This window comes from Tympanuchus pallidicinctus, unplaced genomic scaffold, assembly GCF_026119805.1.
Source record: "Tympanuchus pallidicinctus isolate F22 unplaced genomic scaffold, pur_lepc_1.0 scaffold16, whole genome shotgun sequence".
In the NCBI taxonomy this organism is placed as follows: Eukaryota; Metazoa; Chordata; class Aves; order Galliformes; family Phasianidae; genus Tympanuchus; species Tympanuchus pallidicinctus.
In genome coordinates this window covers 17,832,056-17,853,913 of record NW_026294679.1, presented here as the reverse complement: position 1 = coordinate 17,853,913, position 21,858 = coordinate 17,832,056, and the positions used below count along the sequence as shown (strand labels likewise).

The following is a 21,858-nucleotide window of genomic DNA, read 5'->3' as shown; positions in this document are numbered from 1 at the left end:
CTACCTCTAGACTTCCCACGAGCATTAAAGGTGGAGAGGAAGCACATAGCACAACACTGAAAAAGCAGCCTTAACCACTTCCTCTATCTGCTGCACATGCTTTGTTAAAGGCATTTCCAGCTCTGATTTGCCAGCCTTGTTATGTTTGTCCAGACTGATTAGCATTTGGGCACCAAGACCTGTACTCAAGTGGTGTGGCCAGGGCTCCTTACTGATGACAGAGTTGAATCATCATGTTGCCTGACTTCACAGATAAGTGACCAAAGGGTTGTTTTCGCATGTGTTTTTTCATAACCTTTTGAGAGATGACAGTATTCAGTTTCTCATCCCATTCCTCCTAATGTTTGCTGACTATACTAAGCTGGGAGGAGCTGCTGACTTTGCCAAGACTGAAGAAGCCTTGCAGAGACACCTAGAAAATTAGAGAGTTGGGCAGTCACCAATTGCATGAAGTTTAACAAGAGTACATGCTGGGTTCTGCACCAGGAAAGGGGCAACCCTGGCTATACATACATGGAGGATGAGACACTGAAGAGCAGCCCCACGGAAAGGGATGTGGAGGTTCTGATCGACAGCAAGTTGAACATAAACCAGCAGTGTGCCCTGGCAGTCAGAAGGGCCACCCAGGCCCTGGGGTGCACCAGGCCCAGCATGCCAGAAGGCGAGGAAAGGAGTTATTCTGCCCTGCTCTGTGCTGAGTGGTCTCACCTCCAGCATTGGTTACAGGTCAGGATGCCACAACACGAGAATGACATAAAACTATCAGAGAGCCCAAATGAGGGCTATGAAGATGGAGAAGATTCTGGAGGGCAAAGTAGATGGGGATTGGCTGAAGTCCCTTGGTCTGTTCAGCTCAGAGAAGAGGAGGCTGGGGGGAGCCTTCATGGTGGCTGCAGCTCCCCATGAAGGAGGCAGAAGGGACCATGTTGTTGACAGCAACAGGGCCTGAGGGAACAGCATGGAGCTGGGCCAGGGGAGGGCCAGGTGGGTGTTAGGAAAAAGTTCTTCACTGAGAGAATGCTTGGGTACTGGAACAGGTCCTGGGTTACTGAGCTTGCTGAAGTTCAAGCACCATCTGGACACTGCTCTCAGTCATGTGCTCTGATTTTTGTGTGGTCCACTGTGGAGCCAGGAGTAGGACTCAATGATCCATATGGGTCCCTTCCAACTCTATTCCATGATTCTATGTGAGTCACTAAAATTTACGGATCGTTATTTATCTCCCAGTGTGAATGCCTGGATAAGCCCTTATGTGTATGGATGTCCTTGATGAGTTGTTAAATTCAGCGCCATAGACACCTATGACTCCTTGTGTTCCACACTGAAACTCTCATTTACTCTCTATTCAGACCAATCTTAGATTTCCTATTACTATTATTTACTTCCCCTGCCTCTCTCAAATTGCCATCTCCTGCCCTAGGGCACACAGCTGTCAGTGGTAGCTCTGGGCTCCCTCTGTCCCTTTTTCATTCATGAGTCAACCCCCTTACATAGCAATTTCCCAAGTAGGAGAGAAAATCAGGTCTGGAGATGAGAATGGCACTATCAAAAACACCATGAGATGTTCTGGCATAGACAAATACCAGGCAGTGTCTCTACTGAACGAAGTAAGTATTGACGTTAATATGGGATGTAGTAGGACATGACAGTCAGACCAGCTGTACTCTTTTGAGTTTTTGCTTCTGCCTTTTCTGCCATCTAATATGGTGCGATGTCCTGTGTTGGAAGGATGTGATGCAGTAGCTCTGTGTCATACAGCATGCTTGGACATTTAGGAAAATGCAAAAGAAGGCAGAAACTGCCAGAGCTAATTTCTTCTCTCTCCTGCTTCAGCATACAGGCTGTTTACAGTCACGTTGTTATCATATCCTGCTGTTTTGTAAGTTCCTCTGGGGACACTGTGCTTATAGGCGTACAGCACCAATAAATCTGTTCATTGCAGCCACAGCAAATGCTAGTGTCTCAGATCCTGTGTATTTTTAAATATTAAGCAGTTTCTTTGGAATGGGTAGTGGGGCAGCCTGGACTTTGCTCCTGAGGATGGAGTTGAAATGCCTATGTAATGTTGTGTCAACATTAATGCCTAGGGACAAATCTGACCTCTGGAAATCTGAAGTTGGACAGATAAAACACACTGTAATTCTGTTAACCTCCTGTGGGCTCTGAAGCACTCAAATGGGAAGCAGAACTGCTGAGAGGCCATGCCTGACCTGCAGGTGGCAATGGGAACGGAACTTGAGGGAGTCCTGCCCCAGGACTTATGCTGAATTTGGGAGAAGTGTGCATCTCTGCTTAGTGCCACTTTCCCTCCTGGTTGCAGGTGGCAGTCCCTAGCCTTGTCCTAAAAGTGTAAGAGCATGGGGCAGTCATAACTGGCATCTCTCCATATTTGTATCTTTAGGGAGGACACGGGGCTTCCATTCTCAGCAGACTCCTAAAGCTTACCAACCTAATACTGCTATACAGCTTATCTAAGAGGTATCCCTTGTCTAGGTTGCTATTTCTACCCTTCTCATGAGGCCTACCATTTTTGCTCTCTCTACCTGTCTTATGTCCCTCTCATCATTTTTCTAGAGTGGAAGGGAAAAAAGTGCCTCTCTACATTTGCACTGTACATCTTATGCTTGCCCTTCGTTCTCTGTAGCCTTGCTAACAGCAGTGAGTTGGAGCTGTAAATATCTGAGCAAGCCTATGATGTTAGCTTTTTAACTTCTGAAGGAGTGGAATGGTTATTTAGATCCCCTAGATCTTGCAGACTTCAGATATTTTATCTCTATCTGCTTTACACAGATAACACACACAGTTCTAGTAATCCTACTGTTTAGCCAATCTTTCTGTCAGCCATCATACATGAATGCAGCACACTAGTTAAGTATTAATTTCCTTTCCTCCTAGATTTGCTTGAATCTTCTCTTATCTTTAACCAGCCATGGATTTAGTGCTACTATGCATTCAGATAATGGACTAAATGATTAACAAAACTTGACAAAGTCAGATTTCTTCTATGCAATCTTCACGCCTTTCAAATGCCAACTTCCCCAAGGTGAGCAGCACTTTAACTAATTAGGGGATGCCAGTCAGCACCAGCTTTGACACAATTTGCTCTCAGGGTAGAAAAACAAGCTGGAAAGTCTTTCTGTGCCTAAGGTGACGGATTTGAAGATGCAGTCAATTCAGCACAGCTGTAAGTATCTGTACAGAGTGTGTTTTTTAAAATGGCTTATTGGTATCTCCTTTTGGAAAAGAAGAGCTAGGAAGAGCTCCTCACTCACATGCACAATGACTAATGTTGCTGTCTCTATTGTTCTCAAAGCTGCTTTTGCACTGTGAGCTTCAGGATCTGCATCTTGCTTCATTCAGTAGAGAACAAAATAATAATGAGCATGCAGTTCCTCCTGCACGTGTTTCTCATCCACTCTCACTGGCTCAAGTCCCTGAAATGTTTTAAAAGCTTTATGAAATTTGACATTAGGCAGGATTAAAACAACCTGGATCCTCGGGCAAGGAAAACAGCATCCTAAGGAAAGTAATAGAGAAACACAGCTGAAAAAATTCTGACTGGTGATTCAGCTAGACAGAGCCACGTCTGTGTTGACTGTGTGGTGGCAAGACCTGGCCCAAATGGAAAGCTGGACTCCAGGGAACACCCAGCACCCCCTGCAAATTGATGTTTTTGCAATCCTGTTACTCAGGTTGCGAAAAGGAGAGAAGAGGCCAGAACCTTCAGAAGATAGAGGAACTCATGGTACTTAGTAACTTCTCCACACTGTGTGCTGTGGGACATGCAAGATGTCTGGCATGACCAGATTCTGTAAGAAAGGAGCAGTGTTCAAATTAGCCTTAACTGAGAATGATTCGGAGCTGTTGGAGTGAGTCCAGAGGAGGGTCACAAAGATGATCAGAGGGCTGGAGCACCTCCCATATGAAGAAAACTTCAGGGAGTTGGGCTTGTTTAACTTGAAGAAGGATCTGGAGAGACCTCATTGTGGCCTTCCAGTACCTGAGGGGAGCTTACAAGCAGGAGGTGGATTGACGTTTTACATGGTTTAGATAGTGATAGGACAAGGGGAATGGCTTTTAACTAGAAGAGGGGAGATTTAGATTAGATGTTAGGAAGAAATTCTTTATTCAGAGGATGTTGAGGCCTCGGTACCGGTATGACAGAAAAATGCAGTGTTTGACATGGGGCTCTCCTTAGGCTTGCTGTGTCTCATGCCACAGCCCTGGCCACTGGTTTTTGTTCCTGTATGGGCAGAAATCTGCCTCAGCAACAGCATGATTTAAATCAATTATGTCAGTAAAATGATACAGTTAGAAAATACTTCCTTCCTATTTCTTTGCTGCTGCTAGCTTCATTTGCAATTTTCCTGCTGCGGTCAGAAGTAAGAGGGCAGTGGTGGCACATCATGTGCCCAGAGCAAGGAAGAGCACTTGCCCTTCTTCCCAGACTTACCAGCTGGGAAGGAGATGAATTCTGAAGATCAAAAGCCCAGAAGACCAGAGGAAGTCCAAAAGATTGTTGCTTCAGGAATGGGATGGGGGAAAGCCAGGGCCTCCATCAGGATGCTTAAGTTGTCAGATCTGGTTCCTTTCCATTCCTTGGGTCTCCATTTCTATTCTGTCAGGATGTGTGCAGGCACCACGTGGAGAAGTTCCTGATCACAGCAACTCACCTCTGCTTCCAAGCACACTGTCTTTTTTTTTCACTGTGCCAGGCACATGATGAAGGGTTGCCACTGCAGCACAGTGTAGGCTCCATGGTGTTTAGGATTGAAATACGCTTGGACACAGAGAAATGTGCATGTCTGGTGAAGTAATAGGGCAAAAGTTTTCCACGTAGGCAGATTTTCCTTGAAGGGGGAACTTAAAATGCAAAGAAAACAAACTCAAGTCCACTTCTGCCCCACAGAGCAACTGAAAATAACATCCTTATTCAGCATGCCTGCACTGTGACCGTACCCATGGCTCTTGTCACACCTCTTTCAGTACCCTTTGCTACACCTGTTTCAGTATCCTCACAAACCTTCCTGGCTCTTGACTCCTGCCAGCAGCTGCACAAGGTACAGGTATCTGTTCTGCCCACTGCATTGGCATGTCTGGGTACAGGCAGGCATCAGGGCGGGGATAGGTGAACCTTTGAAATTTTTATTGCTGGTATTTATTGGGTAGCCATAGACATGCTTCTGCTCATCTGAGCTTTGGACTCATCTAGCATGAGCAGTTGTTAGGAAAATGCAACATTGTAGAAGTGCTGCAGAGTGCAGTCAGGTCAGAGGTAATTAATACAGTAAGTGACTTGACAGCACTGATATAAGTTATCTTTACAAACCATAAGGCAGGGCCTTTCCTGCACTCACTCTAACACAGAGGCTGGGGAGGGCGAGCTCGTTCGTGATGAGACAATAGTGCTTGGGAACAGGCGGCTGCGGAGAAACAGACAGCAAACCAGCGGAAATCCGACCGCCTCGCTTTCACACGGAGCGCGAACACGAGAGGCGGACAGCGGCGACCCGGGGCAGGCGGCGGGACCGCCGGGGGGCGCACAGCTTCGGAGAGGTGAGACCGGCCGGGTGGCACTCTCGGAGGACGGCACCGCCAGGGGAGGTCGCGGGGAGATGCCCCAGCCCCGACGGCCGTTTGGTGGCTGCGGCAGAAAGCGAAGCGCTTACCCCACTCCCACTCCCACTCCCACTCCCACTCCCACCCCTCCATCTCCTCCTCCCCCGACGAAGGCGCAGTACTACCCGGCGCAGCCCGCAGCATCCCCGCGCTCGGGGGCTCCCCCCGCTCCCGGCCCCCGTAGCGGGGGCGGCCCAGCCCAACGGCACCGCCCCGGGGGTCGCGCAGCCGCGGCAGATCGGGCCGTGCTGAGCTGAGCTGAGCTCCGGGCTCCCGCGTATCGGCGGGATCGTGTGACAGCACCGGGCAGCCTCCGCCGTCGCCGCTTTATGTAACCCCGCCGTCCGCACCCGCTTATAAAACGCAGCCGAGGCAGCACCGCAGCCATAGCCTCGTGTCCGTCGCACGGAGCGCCGTGGAGTCTGGAGGTAACGGCGCGGGCTGTCCCGCTGGGGCTCTGTGCTGAGCGGGGCTCTGAGTGGGGCGGCACCGGCACCGAATCGCGGGGTGGTGCTGGGGATGGGGTTGCCGCGGTCGAAGTGTGGCTGCCTGAGCCCACCTGTAGCCTCTGCTGGTCTTTTTCCTCCCTTCTTTCAGCTTTCTTTTATCCTTGCCTGTAGCCGCTCGGTGGTTTATCTTGTCAGCGTTTATCAGTAACTTTGCAAAAACACGTATAAAAGGGTCTATGGCGTTGTAAGCAGAAAGCTGGGCTCACTGGAGCAGATGTGAGGTTTACAAGATGGTCAGATGTTCAAAGGTCTATCAGGGTCTTTGCCCTTGATGTCATGGTCTGTCCTATGTCTTTTTCCCAATGTGTTGTGCAACCTTTCTCATACATAAGCTGCCTTGTGCTGATGTAACCAGCAGCTCCTTCATACTTCCCACAAACATGGCTTTCCCAGGAATGACTAGCCTCCAAGTATGGGATTGCATCCAAGTTAAACAACTTTTCCATCTATTCCTCCCCCCTCTGCCTCCCTGCTGCTTTTCATTTACTTAAACAGGAACGAAAACCTCTACCACTTCTTGAGCTTACACAGAATTGAGGATGGCAGGAGGCGGTTTGGTCTAGCCTCCCTTGCTCAGGCAGGGCCACACGATACTCGGGACCATGTCCAAATGGCTTAAAATGATAGGAAAGGCATTTTGGGGTCCTTCTGTCTGCTTATCTGTCTTTCTGGGCTTTTTTATTTGTTTGTTTTGTTGGTTGCTTTTTTTGTGTGTGTGTGGGGTTTTCTGTTTGTTTGTTTTGTTTTTTTCATCTGGATGTTGGAACTCTGGTTTCTTACAAGGATGACCATCTCACTTTCAGAGAAATGTTCCACTTGTGCAGTGCTTGGTCCTACTGGTTATCATGCTCTCATTCCTTGGAGGAAAAAAGTGCAAACAATAGGAAAAAGATCATCTTTGGGTGCAGATAGAAGGGAAAGTATTGCTTGTGGGATACATCTGCCTTCTCACAAAGCCCAGCTAATCAGCAATGGGAGTTTTTGTGAAATGTTAGTTCTGTTTTTTTTCTCCTTGCTCTTCATTAGCTTGGTGACAGCCTCGGCTTTCCGCAAAATCGCTAGCGTAAGTTTTCCAAGAAGCACCTTTGTGCTCGCAGCTAAAAGAGAAGTAAGTGATTAGACTGCCCTGTAGTGGTGTAAACTGTTGCGCTCAGTTTCTGGAAAGGGTATGTAGTGTTGCCTCTTTCTTGCTGCAGCTGCCTGGAAAGGGGACAGCAAGGTTTTCAACTACGAAGACAGCTGGCTGAAAGGCAGGGTGTGAACTACAGAACTTAGGGGCTGCAGGGTTTCCAAGTTCTTCTTGTGTAACAGCTTTAAGCTTTTGTAAACAAGCGATGGGCTCATACTCATCTCTGCAGAGAAGGACCTGGAGGTCCTGATGGACAACAGGTTGGCCATGAGCCACCAATGTGCCCCTGTGACAAAGAAGGCCAGTGGTATCTGGAGGTGATTCTCCCCTTTGACTCTGCTGTGGTGAGGCCACATACAGAATACTGTGTCCAGTTCTGGGCTCCCCATTTCAGAAAGATAGGGATCTCCTAGAAGAAGTCCAGCGGAGGGCCGCAAAGATAATAAAGGACCTCAAGCATCTCCTATATGAGGGGAGAGGCTGAGTATCCTGGATCTGTTCAGCCTGGCAAAAAGAAGACTGATGGGGGATCTGATTAATGTTAATAAATATCTGAAAGGAGATGGGAGCCAAATGAATGAGGCCAGGCTCCTCTTGGTGATGTAGTGATAGGACAAAGAGTAACGGTCTAAAACTTGAACAAGGAAAGTTCTGCACTAACATGCAGAAGAACTTCTTAACAGTAAGGGTGATGGAGCAGTGGAACCAGGTTGCCCAGAGAGTTGTGGAGTCTCCTAATATGGAGATATTCAAGACCTGTCTGAACGCCTACCTGTGTGAGCTGCTTTAGCAGAGGGGCTGGACTCCATCTCTTGAGGTCCCTTCCAACTCCTGCAGTTCTGTGTGGTTATGTGATTGGTCTCAGCCAGTTACACCAACAGAAGAAGAAGCAGCCCCTTGACAAAAGAGCTCTGTTGCTAGGACACTACTAATAGAGTCACTGCTAAGTGTCTGTTAATGGTTATACTGATTTTGATATGGTACTTATTATACAGGGGCTGATGCAGAGGTAGGAAGAGCAGCTCCTTCCCTTTGCTGTTTGCATGTCCTCCCTTCTGTGTGCTCCATCCAAAGCTACAGAAGCAGCTTATCTGCTTGAGTCAGGATGGTTTGTACATTTCCCTGTGGTTGCAAATACTATATACTGCAGTATATATTTGTGCTTTGCTTTTCTTCACTGTATGGTGTATGAAGGTGAGTAAGCATGTTCTGTATGATGGAAGGGAGCTTCAGTCTCTTTAGGTTAAGAGTAGCAGTACGCATTTGGAGTCCCCACTGTGTTAAGCAATACAGTGATCATCACAGATGGGCTTTTTTTTCCTCATTAAATGTTCTTTGAGCTAATGTCACTTCTTCAAGAGCATCCATGCCTTGTTCCTTGAGGTTGCTTGTATTGTTCTACATGTTCCTATGCCTTTGGGGACTGCTGAATGTCTTCCAGCACTGATGCCCATCCCTTCAGAAACTTGACACGTAAAGATTGGAATGGTATACATGAACTTTTTCAGGACACCTTCTGCAGATCTTGTCTCACTTGTCTTCTTCTGTGTGTGTTTTTGTGTTCTTTGTTTCAGTAGATGGGAACTGCTCAAAACAACAGCCACCTCAGAAACCCTCATGCAGTTGAGATTGACCTGTGTAACAAGGACATGATGGCGGACACATTTGATCATAGTGTCATTTCTGTTGGAGAAGAGGAAGAAGCCAGCTTCCAACGATCCCTTCCAACACGAGATTCCATCCGATCCCCTCGAGGCTCTGTTGTGAGTTTCCATAACATCCAGTACTCCGTTAAGCAGTCCAGTGGATTCCTATGTAAACGGAAGACTGTGGAAAAGAAGATCCTTCATAATGTTTAGTAAGTTCTTCCTTAACCAAAATGCCAAAGGGTGGAAATTAATCTGCTGCTGTGAATTGGTTGATGTCATTGTCATCTTCCAGATCCAGCTGTACTGGTAGAGAAATGGCTGCCCTCCTGCCAGTCTGCAGTTCATGTGAGCACTTGCTAACATGCTTTAGGCATAAAAGCTGGGATATAAGTGGAGCAGTGTCAGTCATTGATGTAAGAAAATTAGGATCAAACTTGTATAAACACTTCTGCCTGAAGATCTAAGGATTTCCTTAACTATGGTCTGAGCTGTGGTGAGAGGTGTGCAAGTAGCAGAGAGCCATTGTTTCTTCTTTTCCAGACCCTTTTCTTTTTATGCACAGCTCTAATTCTGTTCTTACTGGCAGTTTGGGATGAGAACGAAAAAATGCTTTCTGATTCCAGATTTAAGAAGATTTTTAATAATCTTGAAGTTTTCATTTCAGCAGTATTTTGTTCACACCTTACCTCTGCTATGAGCCACATGTGAACAGTCTTCCATTTGGAAATAACTCTTTCCTTCTTCCAGTGGCATTATGAAGCCAGGCTTGAATGCTATCCTGGGGCCAACAGGGAGTGGCAAATCTTCGTGAGTACTTCCTTTTGCTCTTCAGATGTCCAATCAGCGGTTCAAAGGGATGTGGGACTGTTAGGGTTGGGAGAGGATATCAGGGATCCTCAGGCTCAGACTGCAAGAAATCTGGCAATGCAGTTTGACCTCACATCCTGTCCCTCTGATGTCAGCTTTGCTGGAGTTCTTGTCCTGCGTTTGTGCCACACCCTTACGATCTGTGGTCTGTGTTACTGTAGTCACCTTTGATAATGGCCTGAGTCAAGATACCGGGGGAGCAGGAGTGACTTAAGCTCAGGTGTAGGCTCTGCTCCAGGCCTGTCATGGCATGGCGGTGGGAGCAAACACTCTCGGGTGGGAGGGAAGTTGTCACCTGTGAAGCTGCTGCAGCAAGACTTCCTCAGAGGCTCTGATGACTGGCAGAAGTAAGGTGTAATGTCAGTCTGTAGGATACCTGCTGTAGATCATCCATCACCCAGTCTGGATGTGGCCTGGTGGTAGGAGTGCATGTGCTCAGAATCTTTGGATGAAATCACAGAATACTTTGCAGACTATTTCCAGCCAGTACGGATGCTGTTTTCTCTCTTGTGTAACCATAGTAAAAGAGTGCTGTGTCACTCTTCCTTAGAGAAGATCAAGGACAGGTAAATATGGCCAGGGTTTACATAGGTGTGTCCTTGTTATGATCCTTGATCTTCCCCTCTAGGAAACTGCCAGGATATTTCCAAGAACTAGGCTCCATCAGGGCAATGTTCACTGAGCTAGCAGACAGTCTGGCCTCTAATTTACAGTAAGAAGAATCCAGACATATTTTAAAACAAAACTACTTTATAAAATTAATCTTTACTCCAGTCTTGTTTATACTCATTTGGATTAATTTCCTTGAGATCAAAGTAGTTTCTTCTGTGCTCCACTGGCTGGAGAGCAGACTGCAGCTGCTTGGCAGGGTGCTTTTGTGTGCGTCCGTGGTTAGCTGTTAATATGGAGCCCAAGCTAATGTCTGCAGGGGGTTCCAGCTGTGAGGGTCTGAGTACTGCAGAATTGCTGTGGCATACCTGGCACACGAGAATCCTGCAGAAGGCCCCAGAGCAGAGGATGCCCCTTTGAGAGCCCTGTGTTTGGAGTGCAGCAGCTTAACTGCAGTGCTGACTTGTGGTACTGGCTCAGTTGAGATAAAGCAGTTGTCATGGCAAAACCTAATGCCTGGTGTTTGTCTGAAGTCTGCTAGATGTGCTGGCTGCCAGAAAGGACCCAGCAGGCCTGTCTGGAGAAGTGCTCATAGATGGCATCCCACAACCTCCAAACTTCAAGTGCATCTCAGGATATGTTGTGCAGGTGAGTAACTACCTTCAGTGGAGGCTGGGAGCTCTTGGGAGGAATAGCATAGCATAGGCTTTGGTGTAAAGGCTTTGAAAAATGTCTTCAATGAAAAGAAGGAGGTATTTCACTGGTGGGAGCTCATCGCTGCCTCATGAGTGAGAGATGGCGTCTTCTCTGGTGAGCAGCTAGGGCTGTGGTGGGACAGGAGCAGCTTCTCAAGAAGAAAGGCGGGGTTCTTTCACATAAGACAAGTCAAGCATGAGCTGTTAGTTTAGATAATATGTAATGATCCCTACAGACTTAATTTGGTAACAGATGTTAGTGTTTTCCCGTGATTTGAAAGGCAGAGGGTCAAACTGCTTACTCCAAATAAAGCATGAAGGTCTTGGTCATCCTAAAGCCACATGGGTGCCCAAGCCACTGTGCTTGTTTTTCTGGGGCTCTGCCCTGAAGTTCCAGCAAAGATTTTAAAAATAAAAATTAAGTTTAAAAAAAGGTTGCGTGCTAGGAAGTTCTCAACACCTAAAATCTCTTATAAAATTCTAAAGCAGCTCTAGTTGGCAGAAGTAACTTCAAGCTCTTAGACAATAATTCTAGGAAGTAAGTAGATTCTTACTGTTCTTCCTCTGATTCTGGCTGGCTGAGGCAGAGCTTTGTTCCACTCAGACAGGAAAAGCCAGCTGAATCTGTGGAAGTGGGTGGGGGCCTGGACCAATAATAGACCCTCAAAGCCCTGGAGGAGCTGAGGGTGGCATTCTTGGCAGCTGTATGAACTGTGAAATGCGAAAACCATTCAGACTCTGCCTGCAGGCAGATAGGAAATAGGCATCTTTTCTGAAAGCTGCCAGCTGAGGGGCTTTTGAGCAGATGCATGATGAGACTGACGCTGAGTCTTTATCCCACAGGATGAATCCTCAGTGTTTCATCAATGGCCAGGAAGTTTCTTGCAAATGGCTCCACTTTGAGAAATCTGTCCCTCTGTTGTCAAAAGCAAACAAAACAAACCGTGAAATGATGGCCAACTAGACAAGACATTAAATGGTTGCTCTCCCCTCCCACCCCTGTGAGCTATTCCCTAAATAATGATGATATTGGTCATCTTGATAAAGATGACCCAGAGTGTCAAAACACATGTGAAGGCATAAATGCATACATCCATTTTATGCAGATGAGCATGTAGACCTGATTTAGATCTGGTAAATCATGTATTATAAAACTGTTGATCTCTCCACTCCTGCCTTGCAAATGAGGATGTAATTCCACAGATTTGAAAGGTACCTGATTAACAGACATGTTTCTCAGCTGCTGTCCAGTACTGCATCCCTTCTACCACTATGTGGTGGAATGAAGAGTTGGTTCGAATACCAGAGCAGAGGAAATGGAGAGGCATAGAGCTCTTGATGGAACTAGCATCTGTTCTGTTGATAGTTGTTCCAGGTTGGTGTAGGCACGTGTTTGTCAGCTGGGTAGATCTGTTTCAAAGATCAAAGACAGTCAAAATGCACATGACTGCTGAAGCTTTGCTGGACTGAGGAATAAGGTGCTGTGCTCAGGAAGAATGGATACTAGAAACATGGAAAAAATGTGGGTCATCTTGGTGCAATAGTTTTGATTTTTCTGAGGACCAGGGAGGAAGCTGGGAGGAACTTGTTGAAAGCTGGGCCCAGCAGTTGCTTGTGACCACAGCAAGTCACAGCTTGTAGGTGGAAACTGAGCAGACTTGGGTGATTCCTTGAATGTCTCCGACCTGAACGCTGAGCACTAGCAGTGAAAACAGTTCCCTGCTCTGCCTTCCTAAGCCTTGTAGGGAAAGTGCAAAATTATGCACTTTACATTGTGAACTCTTGAGCCCAAAAACATGCTGAAGTGGTGCTGGGTGCAAGCTAGGAGCCTGTAGAGCTGTGTTTTCCATCTGACTGCTACAGACTGACCCTGAATTTTGTGTCTTGTACATTTTGAAGGGGTTATGACTTAGTTCAGTTTTCCCAGGGGTCCACAAACAGCTTATTCAGTAACTACCATTTCAGGAAATCTGGTGCCCAGTCAGGTAGCTGAGAACAAGACTTTCACTTACCTATTGATATTGCTTTCAGGATGATGTTGTTATGGGCACAATGACAGTGAGGGAGAACCTGCACTTCTCTGCTGCCCTGCGGCTCCCCAGCTCCATCAGCTTTCAAGAGAAGGAAGAACGAGTCACACAGATAATTGGCGAGCTGGGATTAAGCAAAGTGGCTGATGCTAAGGTGAGCAGTGAGAAAACTCATCTTAGAAATCATACTACTGGAAACTAAGCTGCTTGACTGTGCAGCATGGAGTCTGTAGTGCAGCTGCACTCAGCTAAGCAGGAACCAGACAAGACCATACTGCACACATGAAATGAATCCAGAGGTATGTGTATTTGTTGTTAAAAGAGGAAGATTTGGGATCATGTCCAATGTGTTTTATAAGCAGAGGGAAAACAATTACCTAAACATAGCACTTTGGAAATATACTTGATAACTTCCTGGCTTTGTGGGACAAGACAAGGGAATTGTTTTTACAGTACTGACAGCTGTGGGGGATGGGAAGCTGGGATGTGATGGAGAAGTTCTGTGCACACCTTATTCCTCCTAGCTGCATTTCTACTCTTAGTTTACTTGCTTCACTTGGGCAGCAGGTGAGCTACCCATGAAAGTCATCCCTGGATACCAAAGTTACCTGTGCTCTGGTCTTGTTATGATTCTTGTCACTATCATTCTTGTTTCTAATGTCAGAGTTGCTAAGCACCTCTGCTTATTGCTCCCCAGTCCCTCACAGTGCTCTTTGAAGTCAGCCCCATCATCTGCTTTGGCCCTCTGGTGGAACTGTTGAAGGGCTGCTTTTCACAGGTGTCCTGAACACCATAGGAAATTTTGCAAATGCCCAACTTCTGCTTGTAGGTGGGAACTGAGCTGATCCGTGGAGTGTCTGGAGGGGAACGGAAAAGAACCAACATCGGGATGGAGCTCATCACAGAGCCACCAGTGCTTTTTCTGGATGAGCCAACAACAGGCCTTGATGCCAGCACAGCCAATGCTGTCCTCATCCTGTTGAAGAAGTAAGAGTCAGTTCTTCAGGGCTCTGCTGGAATTTCTGTGTTTATTATATTAAAAAACTAATGCTGCTATGACTGAGTAGATACAATTATTTTTAAGCAGTTAGACTACTGGTCTTGTAAGTGGTTGTAGACTCCTTAACTGGGTCTTGTCCAAAGCTTTTTGAAATTGATGGGAATCTTTTGACAGCAAGCATTGGATTGAAGCCCAAAAAGCAGATGTAGCTTGGACAATTTCCTTTTGCCTCAGAGAGGGGTGGACTGTGAGGTCAAACTTTGAAATTGTAATCTCACATAATGAGAATGAATTCCTAACACTTCTTCTGGGTTTGTGGCATGTTTGATTTTCCTGAGGGAATGTTTTACTTTGCTGCTTGTGGATAGACTCTCATCTTAATCAGCAGGGATACTTTTTGAGCATCAGTGCTAAAGCACTTGGAAGTGAGTCTGACAGACCTGAGAGAAAACTAGTTTTGACTTTTGTAGAGAATAAGTCGTTAGCAGAAAAGTTAAGAGAAGTTGTAACTGGCCAGACTTTCCTAGTTTGCTGTGTACAACTTGGCGATGCCATTGAGCGCAGTAGGATTTCTTCTTTAGTCAAGTTGAAGCTTGCTACAGGAAAAAAAATTAAGGACAGTTTAAATATAGCAATGGACTTAATCTTTGCTAGCCACATCGTGCTCTGTCTACCTGGATGGCAGCAACAGTCTCTTGAAAAGATGCTTGAAGGTCTTGCAGGCGCTATCTGACACAGTGACGGAGAGGAGGGAACTAGAACTTTAGTGGGCCTTACTTGGATTTGGGTACTTTTTGCTTCAGCTAATATGATCACTCTGAAATGCAAACTGTGATGTATTTGAGAGAATTTTTGTTCCTATTTCAGGCTCTCTAGAAGAGGCCGAACAATCATATTTTCCATCCATCAGCCCCGCTATTCCATATTCAAGCTGTTTGACAGTCTGACATTACTAGCTTTGGGTAAAGTGCTGTACCACGGTCCTGCAAAACAGGCCCTGGAGTATTTTAGTTCTATTGGTAAGTCTTCTGTTCTATGAGCAAATGTAACCAGCTACTGAGTTTGAACTGTGGGTGGGTTCTCATCCCAGTGCTTGATCAAACTCTTGTGCTGTTTTGTCACTATGATACTAGAGGTTGTACATAAATGATCTGAACAGTATTAGGTTAGAATAGGGGTAAAAAAATAATAAAAGAAATGTGGAAATGAATTTCCAGTCTAGTCTAGATGCAATCATAGGAGCTGTACAGTACAAGTATGGTGTGGGTTTTTTAAATTTATTCTTCCTTTTTTTTTTTTTCTTTTCAAGGATATGAATGTGAACCATTTAACAACCCAGCTGACTTCTTCCTTGATATCATAAATGGTGATTCAACTGCTGTGGCAGCAAGCAAGGAAGATCAGAAACCTGCAGACACAGGGAAAGGTAAATTGTCAAGGAGAAATTCACCATTGGCTTTTGTAGAAGGGAAGCTACATGTGGTGACTGCAAAGTTTTATTCTCTGTGTTTGCTCCAATCTAAGAACATTTTACAGTCTTTATTTTTTTGCTAACAGATTTACTTTGCTTTGGGCTTCTTTAAATATCTCAGAACAACTTTAAAAGGGATTTTTTTTCTTCTCTCAATAATACAGGATAACGATGATAACTATTAGAAGTCTGTAAAACATGTAGGAAAGACAAAAACTAGAATTGCGTATTCACAAGAGACAGCTGAATGAAGATGTTTCAGTCACGTAAGGAACTTCTGTAGAGAAGAGGGCAGATAGACATGGGAGTAATGAATTGTTGTGGCAGCAAGAAATACTAGAACTAGATATGAGAATAAACTCTTCTAGCAGTACAGTGTTTGAAATGCTGGGAAGTATTTTCTGGGAGTGCTTTCAGTTTTCTGTGACTAAAGGATTTTACAGGAGCATAAAATGTTTGTAATGGTTCCTTTCAAGGGGAAAATGGGTCAAAGTAAATCATTGATTTCCCTAAAACTTAGTGAAGGTTTTTAGTGACTTTTTTTAAGACTGTGGCCATAACTGTGCCACAAAGAACAGGCAGACTATGAGCGAGGTTGGATTAAAACTGCAGGGAAAAGTTCTCATTCCAACTGGTCTCTTCAGCTCAGAGTTTAGGCTTGAACGTTGAAAATTCTGTAGCCATTCCCAATTACATTTTCATCCATCCTTTGGAGTGGACCTCTGTTGATGGATCATATCTGAAGGTAAGTGTGGGGTATAATATTTTGTCTTTCTTAGGAGTGAGCAATGAAAATGGAGGAATAGAAGAGAATGTATCCATCAGTGTGGTAGATACACTACACCAGAAGTATCTCAACTCCAGTCTGTATGAGAGCACAAAGGAAGCACTGGGGAAAGTAGAGATTAAACAGGAAAGAAAGAAGAAAGTATCCAAAAAGGGGCATGAGATTACCTATGCAAATGGATTCTTCACACAGCTCTATTGGGTGTCCAAGCGTTCCCTGAAAAACCTCATTAGGAACCCACAAGCCTCAATTGCACAGGTTGGTAACAATTACTAGAAGCTTCTGACTTGCTCTGCTCTCAATCCCACAGTCTGCAGTTTGTAGAACAGTCTTCTGTTTTCGAAGTCAGCCTGGTGAACAAGAAGGTCGTGTGCCACTACCACTCAGGTTATTGTCTTTGAAAGAGAATTTCCATTCTAGTTCAGCAGCAGGACTACTGCACTGAATATTAGGGAGTGGGGAAAATGCTCCATTATTTGGCTCACACGGGCAGCTTTCATAGTGACCATCCTTTTGTAGCTGACAGCTCACTTGACATTTCAAGCTGGGTTGTTCGTAGTGTGCTTCTGCTAACCTTTACTTAGCCAAAGAAGATCAGACGAAGGAAAAAAGGGAAAAGGATAAACTGGGAAGACTTGATGTAAGGCTTCTAATAGTGATTGTGTCATAGAGGTCAATTTGTGATGGATGTGAATCTTAAACCCTGTACATACCCTAATGACTATCTGTTGATTTGTACCTATTTATCCATCTAAAGGACTTTATTTTTTTTTTTTCCCCCACATCATCTTTTCACTTCTAGATTGCAGTGACTGTAATTCTAGCCTTGGTTGTGGGGGCCATTTTTTTTGGAGTAAAATTGGATGAAAGTGGCATTCAGAATCGGTAAGTTCGGAAACCCACACCTTGCTTCTTTCCTTGTCTCTAGGAAACAGGTTTTGGCCACAGAGAAGGCTTTGGGCTCTACTTCGACCACAGAGCAGAGGGTTGGGTTCACCAGCTTGAATGCGCTGTAGAATGGAATTGCCAAGGGTCCTGGAGGGACCACAGTTCCATTGAGCTTGCACATATGCATGAAGGAGATGTGCAGGGAATGACTAAGGAATAAACCTTTGCAGATAAAATCTACAGTTGCACAGTTAAATATCTCCATTCTGTGGGCAGATGCAGAAACCTGCTGGTTTGGTGTTGGCAGTTTCTTCACTTCTGCACTGCTGTTTTTCTTTCTAGGGTTGGATCCTTGTTTTTTGTCACCACAAACCAGTGTTTTTCCAGTGTCTCTGCAATTGAGCTGTTCATCAGAGATAAAAAACTATTTGTGTAAGTAGTGATGCTCTTAGACCCTCTCCGGCCTTGCAGTGAGGGGAAGGAGAGATATCTTACAGGCTAACCAAAAAGATTTCTGCCTAACAGAGCTTGAGATTTCATTTCTTATTCCAACGTTAGGATTTAATAGAAATGCTAAATGAGTCTGTAAAACAAGTAACTGAAATGCTAAGAGGTGATGGAAGGAGGGGAAAAGTAAAATGCTTTTACTTGCTTGCTGTGTCACAGTTTACTGAAAAGTGTCTTTTTTCCATTTTTGGTAACAGCTGTTTTTGAAGTCTGTGTGTGAATCCTGCAGACTGTGCACCCTGCCTCTCCTTTTGCTGGAAGGGTTGAAACAGTGTTTTGCAATGATCCCAGAGTGATAAGACTGCAAAGATTCTAGGAGAGTTCTTAGAAAATCTTCACAAAGGATGATCAGAAGAAAAGCTAGTTGGCTTATAAGAGCTCTTAAATTAATTATATCTTTGTATGTGCATACATCTATATTAAATACATTACATATGTGTGTGTATGCAAATAAGCATGTATAAATAAATGAGTAGATATACACGTATGTCAGAAATATAGTTTGGAATAAGCTTCTGCTCATAAAAGAGCAAGAGACGTATCCTGTGCAGCAAAGAGGAAATTGGAGAGTTGTGCCTGGAAAATGAGTGTTGTGTTTCTCTGAGGTGCTAGTTTTGATGTTTATACATCCACCCTGGCTTGCTCACGCTTGGCATTTTTCCTAAGGGCTGCTCAGAAATGAATCTCGCCCATGCTGACATTTTTTGCCATTCTGTTCTGCTTATTGTCTGTGTCAGTGGGGATTTTGACACCTTACCACTTACAGAATCTTTTCACGAGCTCCAATAAGCAGCAAAGCAATCATGGTGACATTTAATTGCTCTGTGAACTGGAGATGAGTTGATGTCCTTTAGGTGCTTTCCCATTCTTCGTAGCCATTCTTTCTTGGAAACAGTTGTATGAGTTAGTTTTGGATGAACTGTTTTTCTAGTTACTAAATCTATTACTATCCCCTGCTTTTGTGTTCAGGTTTGTTCTTAAACTAAATGTTTGGAGCTTTTTTCCAATGTTATTTAGCTGTCACGTAACTTTCCACGCGTTTCACTCATAGTGCTTCCACTATCACTACATGGCTTGTGAGTTGGATCAGCCTTTGCTTTGTCTGGGAGTGGAAAGTGATAGTACAGAGAAAATAATCAAACTTTGCACTTTGAGTCAGTGGTAGAAAGAAAAGAAACCGAATCAGGATAAACCAGATACGCTTACTGAGCTTGCTTCTCAGATCAGCTCTAAACCTGTGCAACTCCCCTCCTTCCTGTCCTCACAGCCATCAGTACACCAGTGGATATTATCGTGTCTCTGCCTACTTCCTGGCCTTGATGTTAGGAGATCTACTGCCCATGAGAACTGCTCCAGCCATCATATTCTCGTGCATCACTTACTGGATGATTGGTAATGAATTGATGCTTTTGTTGAACCTGCCATCTGTCAATACGTTTGATATCTGACTTAGCCAGAGTATAATTCCTCTATCTGTAAATTGAAACAGACTAAACCTTCAACTGATTTAGATGCTTGGCATCATAACTTCTGAGGAGTTGGGGGCAGAGGTACCAGCAGTCTTAAGACAGGACCTGCTTGTCCATGTCTTTCGGTAATGCTCTTTGGGACCCTTAGAGCATTCACAGCTGCTGCCAACTCCAAACTAAACTTTTCTTCTTGCTTTCTGTGTCTTTTGTGGGAGTCCAGGGGTACCTCTTTGGGACTTGTGCTATGGCTTTTTATTGGACATTTTTCTTTCTGCTTGACAGGATTTCAAGCTGTAGCAGGCAGATTCTTCTTCTTCATGCTGGCCCTGGTAATGGTGTCCTATACTGCTACAGCCATGTCTCTGGCTATCAGTGCTGGGATGGAAGTGGTTGCTGTGGCCAATCTGCTCATCACTATTTGTTTTGTCCTGATGCTTGTAAGTAAAGCTTGTAAAGGTGTGTGCTGCTCTGGAGGAAACAGCCTTCAGAGTACAGATGGCTTTAGGATCCATACTGAGAGGACTGTCTCCTGTACCGAGCCAGCCCTAAGCATGCAGAGAATCCACAGTTCAGTAGCTCGTCAGCCTTGTGCCTGCAATTTTATTGTTGCTATAGTCAAAGACTTGCCTCTACTTGTAATCATAGGCATAATACTGTGAAGAGATGAAGAGATTCATCTATCGCAGTGTCCCTATATATCTGCTATAGTCTCGGGGCAGGAATGGCATTGTTTGCAGTAAACGGAGTTGTGACTTATTAGTCTCTTGTTTTCTTTCAGATCTTTTCTGGCCTCCTTGTAAACCTCCCTTCTGTAATGGGCTGGCTTAATTGGCTCAAGTACTTCAGCATCCCTCGATATGGCCTTACTGTGAGTACAATGTAGCACTGGTCTCCTGTAGGGAAAGTAATTGCAGTGCTGTGTCTTAGAGAAGTTTGGGCATCACTGGGGTGTTCTATCTGTTGCTGAATGTGGAAGTGCTCCTTAAGATTGCAGTTAGCCCAGGGTACCAGTGCAAAGGAGCCGTTTGCTTCTTGCTTTGACTGACTGTCCCTCCTGCTTCAGTGTGCTGGTGCTGGGTTGTCTGCATGCAGACACAACTTCTGAAAGTGCAGATGGACTCAGATAAATGGGGACATATAGCTGGCAAGACAGAAATCCATGGCTACATCACTGAATTATAACTCTGAAGCCACAGATTCAGACACCAAACCATCCTGCATGTTGAACTTGGAGCAGATCCTCAGAAAGGTAGTAGTTAAGAACTTCAAAATAAGGGCTGGGAACTAATTTTTTTGAGTCACTCCGTTCAAGCCTAAAAGGTATTATCAGTCTTGGAATCATATATACATGTCTTCCATTCATCAGTTTTCTTTAAGTTGTTTCAGCTTTAGCACACTAAATCACTATCTGAAAAATCTGACACCTTTTTCCCCTAGGCTCTTCAAGTGAATGAGTTTAGAGATCTCTACTTCTGTGGTGACAATTCAAATGTTACAGTGTCTGTGGGAAATGCAAGCACTTGTCCACCAGTTACTTCAGGAGCAAGGTAAGTCTACCTCATGAAGATTCTTGGGCCTGAATTGTAATGGCTTGCTTAAGGATTAGCCAGCCTATTTCAAAACATTCTATTACTCACAGGCTAACTATTCACAAGCCAGTCTCTTCAAGAATTTGTAAAAAAAAAAAAAAAAAAAAAAAAAAAAAAAAAAAAAGTGTGCTTTAGAATTATGCAGCCATTTACTCCAAATTGAAGTAGGGATGAAACTTTTCCTAAAAATAGGGAGATTAGCTAAATTTTGTTTTTGATAACTTGGCTCTGGGTTATCAGTTTTATTAAGCAAATCCCAGAGTCAGTTATCAGTGGAAATACAATGTGTATACAATCAGAGAAGAAGTATGAAACAGTAGATTAGAAACATGCCTGTCCTTCAGAGCTTGTTAATATTTACAGACCTAGCAGCAGGTACAGCAGAGAACCAATTCCCTTATTGGAAATGTTCTTTTTCCCCCCATGATAAGTTAAGTTAGTCTGTTTCTGTTATGTCTGTTTTGCAGTTATGGATGGAGGAATCTTAGTGCAACAGGAAAATAAAAGGAACTGCTTGAAGACCTATAGTATCTTGCACAACATAGTAATACCAAATTCTGCCCCTTGCTTTTTTTGCAGGTGCTCTGGTGAAGATTACCTGATCAGCCAAGGAATCGCACCTACTAACATGGCAATGTGGGAAAACATAATAGCTCTTCTATGCATGACTGTTATTTTCCTTCTCATTGCCTATCTCAAACTCCGGTTTATGAGAAAGTTCACATAAATTCCTGCATTGCCTTTCTTCACAGCTTCTCAGGTCTTAAAACTACAAAGCTTATTAGAGCCTACTGGATGTGGCCAAAGATTTCAACTGACTTTACTGGACTTAAGATGGGAATCTTGCCCCATTGTTTCTGGAGAATGATCTCCATATGATTATATGATTTTGTTTGTTAAGAAGAAATGTCTTACTGTAAGATTCCATGGTTTTTGGTGTTTTTTTCTTTTTTTCTGGTAAGAGAATATATTTCTCATAATTCCTTAGGTACTTACCAAATTTTATATTGTAGAGCTGCTGTGGCTAACTTGTAAAGGAA

At 44.5% G+C, this 21,858-nt stretch overlaps 1 protein-coding gene and 1 long non-coding RNA gene across 5 annotated transcripts; one reads left to right on the top strand and one right to left on the bottom strand.

Annotated features, from left to right (window-relative positions):
* Positions 1–3,204: 3,204 nt before the first annotated feature.
* Positions 3,205–6,507, bottom strand: LOC128078182 (uncharacterized). The gene is made up of 2 exons (XR_008205358.1): positions 6,179–6,507; positions 3,205–5,644 (listed from the first exon to the last, which is right to left on the bottom strand). It is a non-coding gene; the product is annotated as an uncharacterized LOC128078182 (long non-coding RNA).
* On the top strand, positions 5,177–21,743 carry ABCG2 (ATP binding cassette subfamily G member 2 (Junior blood group)). 4 transcript variants are annotated; one of them, XM_052678111.1, is made up of 16 exons: positions 5,177–5,556; positions 8,835–9,115; positions 9,654–9,713; positions 10,916–11,030; positions 13,109–13,261; positions 13,937–14,094; positions 14,975–15,126; positions 15,417–15,533; positions 16,358–16,623; positions 17,168–17,250; positions 17,596–17,685; positions 19,028–19,152; positions 19,512–19,666; positions 20,008–20,097; positions 20,667–20,776; positions 21,398–21,743. In XM_052678111.1, exons 2-16 carry the CDS (start codon positions 8,835–8,837, stop codon positions 21,543–21,545), a joined length of 2,103 nt encoding a protein of 700 aa, XP_052534071.1. In that variant the 5' UTR covers positions 5,177–5,556; the 3' UTR covers positions 21,546–21,743. The 4 variants fall into 4 exon arrangements, with proteins under 4 accessions (XP_052534071.1, XP_052534069.1, XP_052534072.1 ...); XM_052678109.1 differs by having other exon boundaries at positions 8,832–9,115; XM_052678112.1 differs by lacking the exon at positions 5,177–5,556 and adding an exon at positions 5,853–6,047.
* The last annotated feature ends 115 nt before the right edge of the window (positions 21,744–21,858 follow it).

Bases quoted from the DNA above. Each gene is read 5' to 3' on its own strand.
- ABCG2 (XM_052678111.1), top strand. From the start codon at position 8,835: ATGGGAACTGCTCAAAACAACAGCCACCTCAGAAACCCTCATGCAGTT. The intron at 17,251-17,595 runs GTAAGTTCGGAA...TTTTCTTTCTAG, and splicing joins GAAAGTGGCATTCAGAATCG to GGTTGGATCCTTGTTTTTTG. The intron at 19,667-20,007 runs GTAAGTAAAGCT...GTTTTCTTTCAG, and splicing joins TTTGTTTTGTCCTGATGCTT to ATCTTTTCTGGCCTCCTTGT.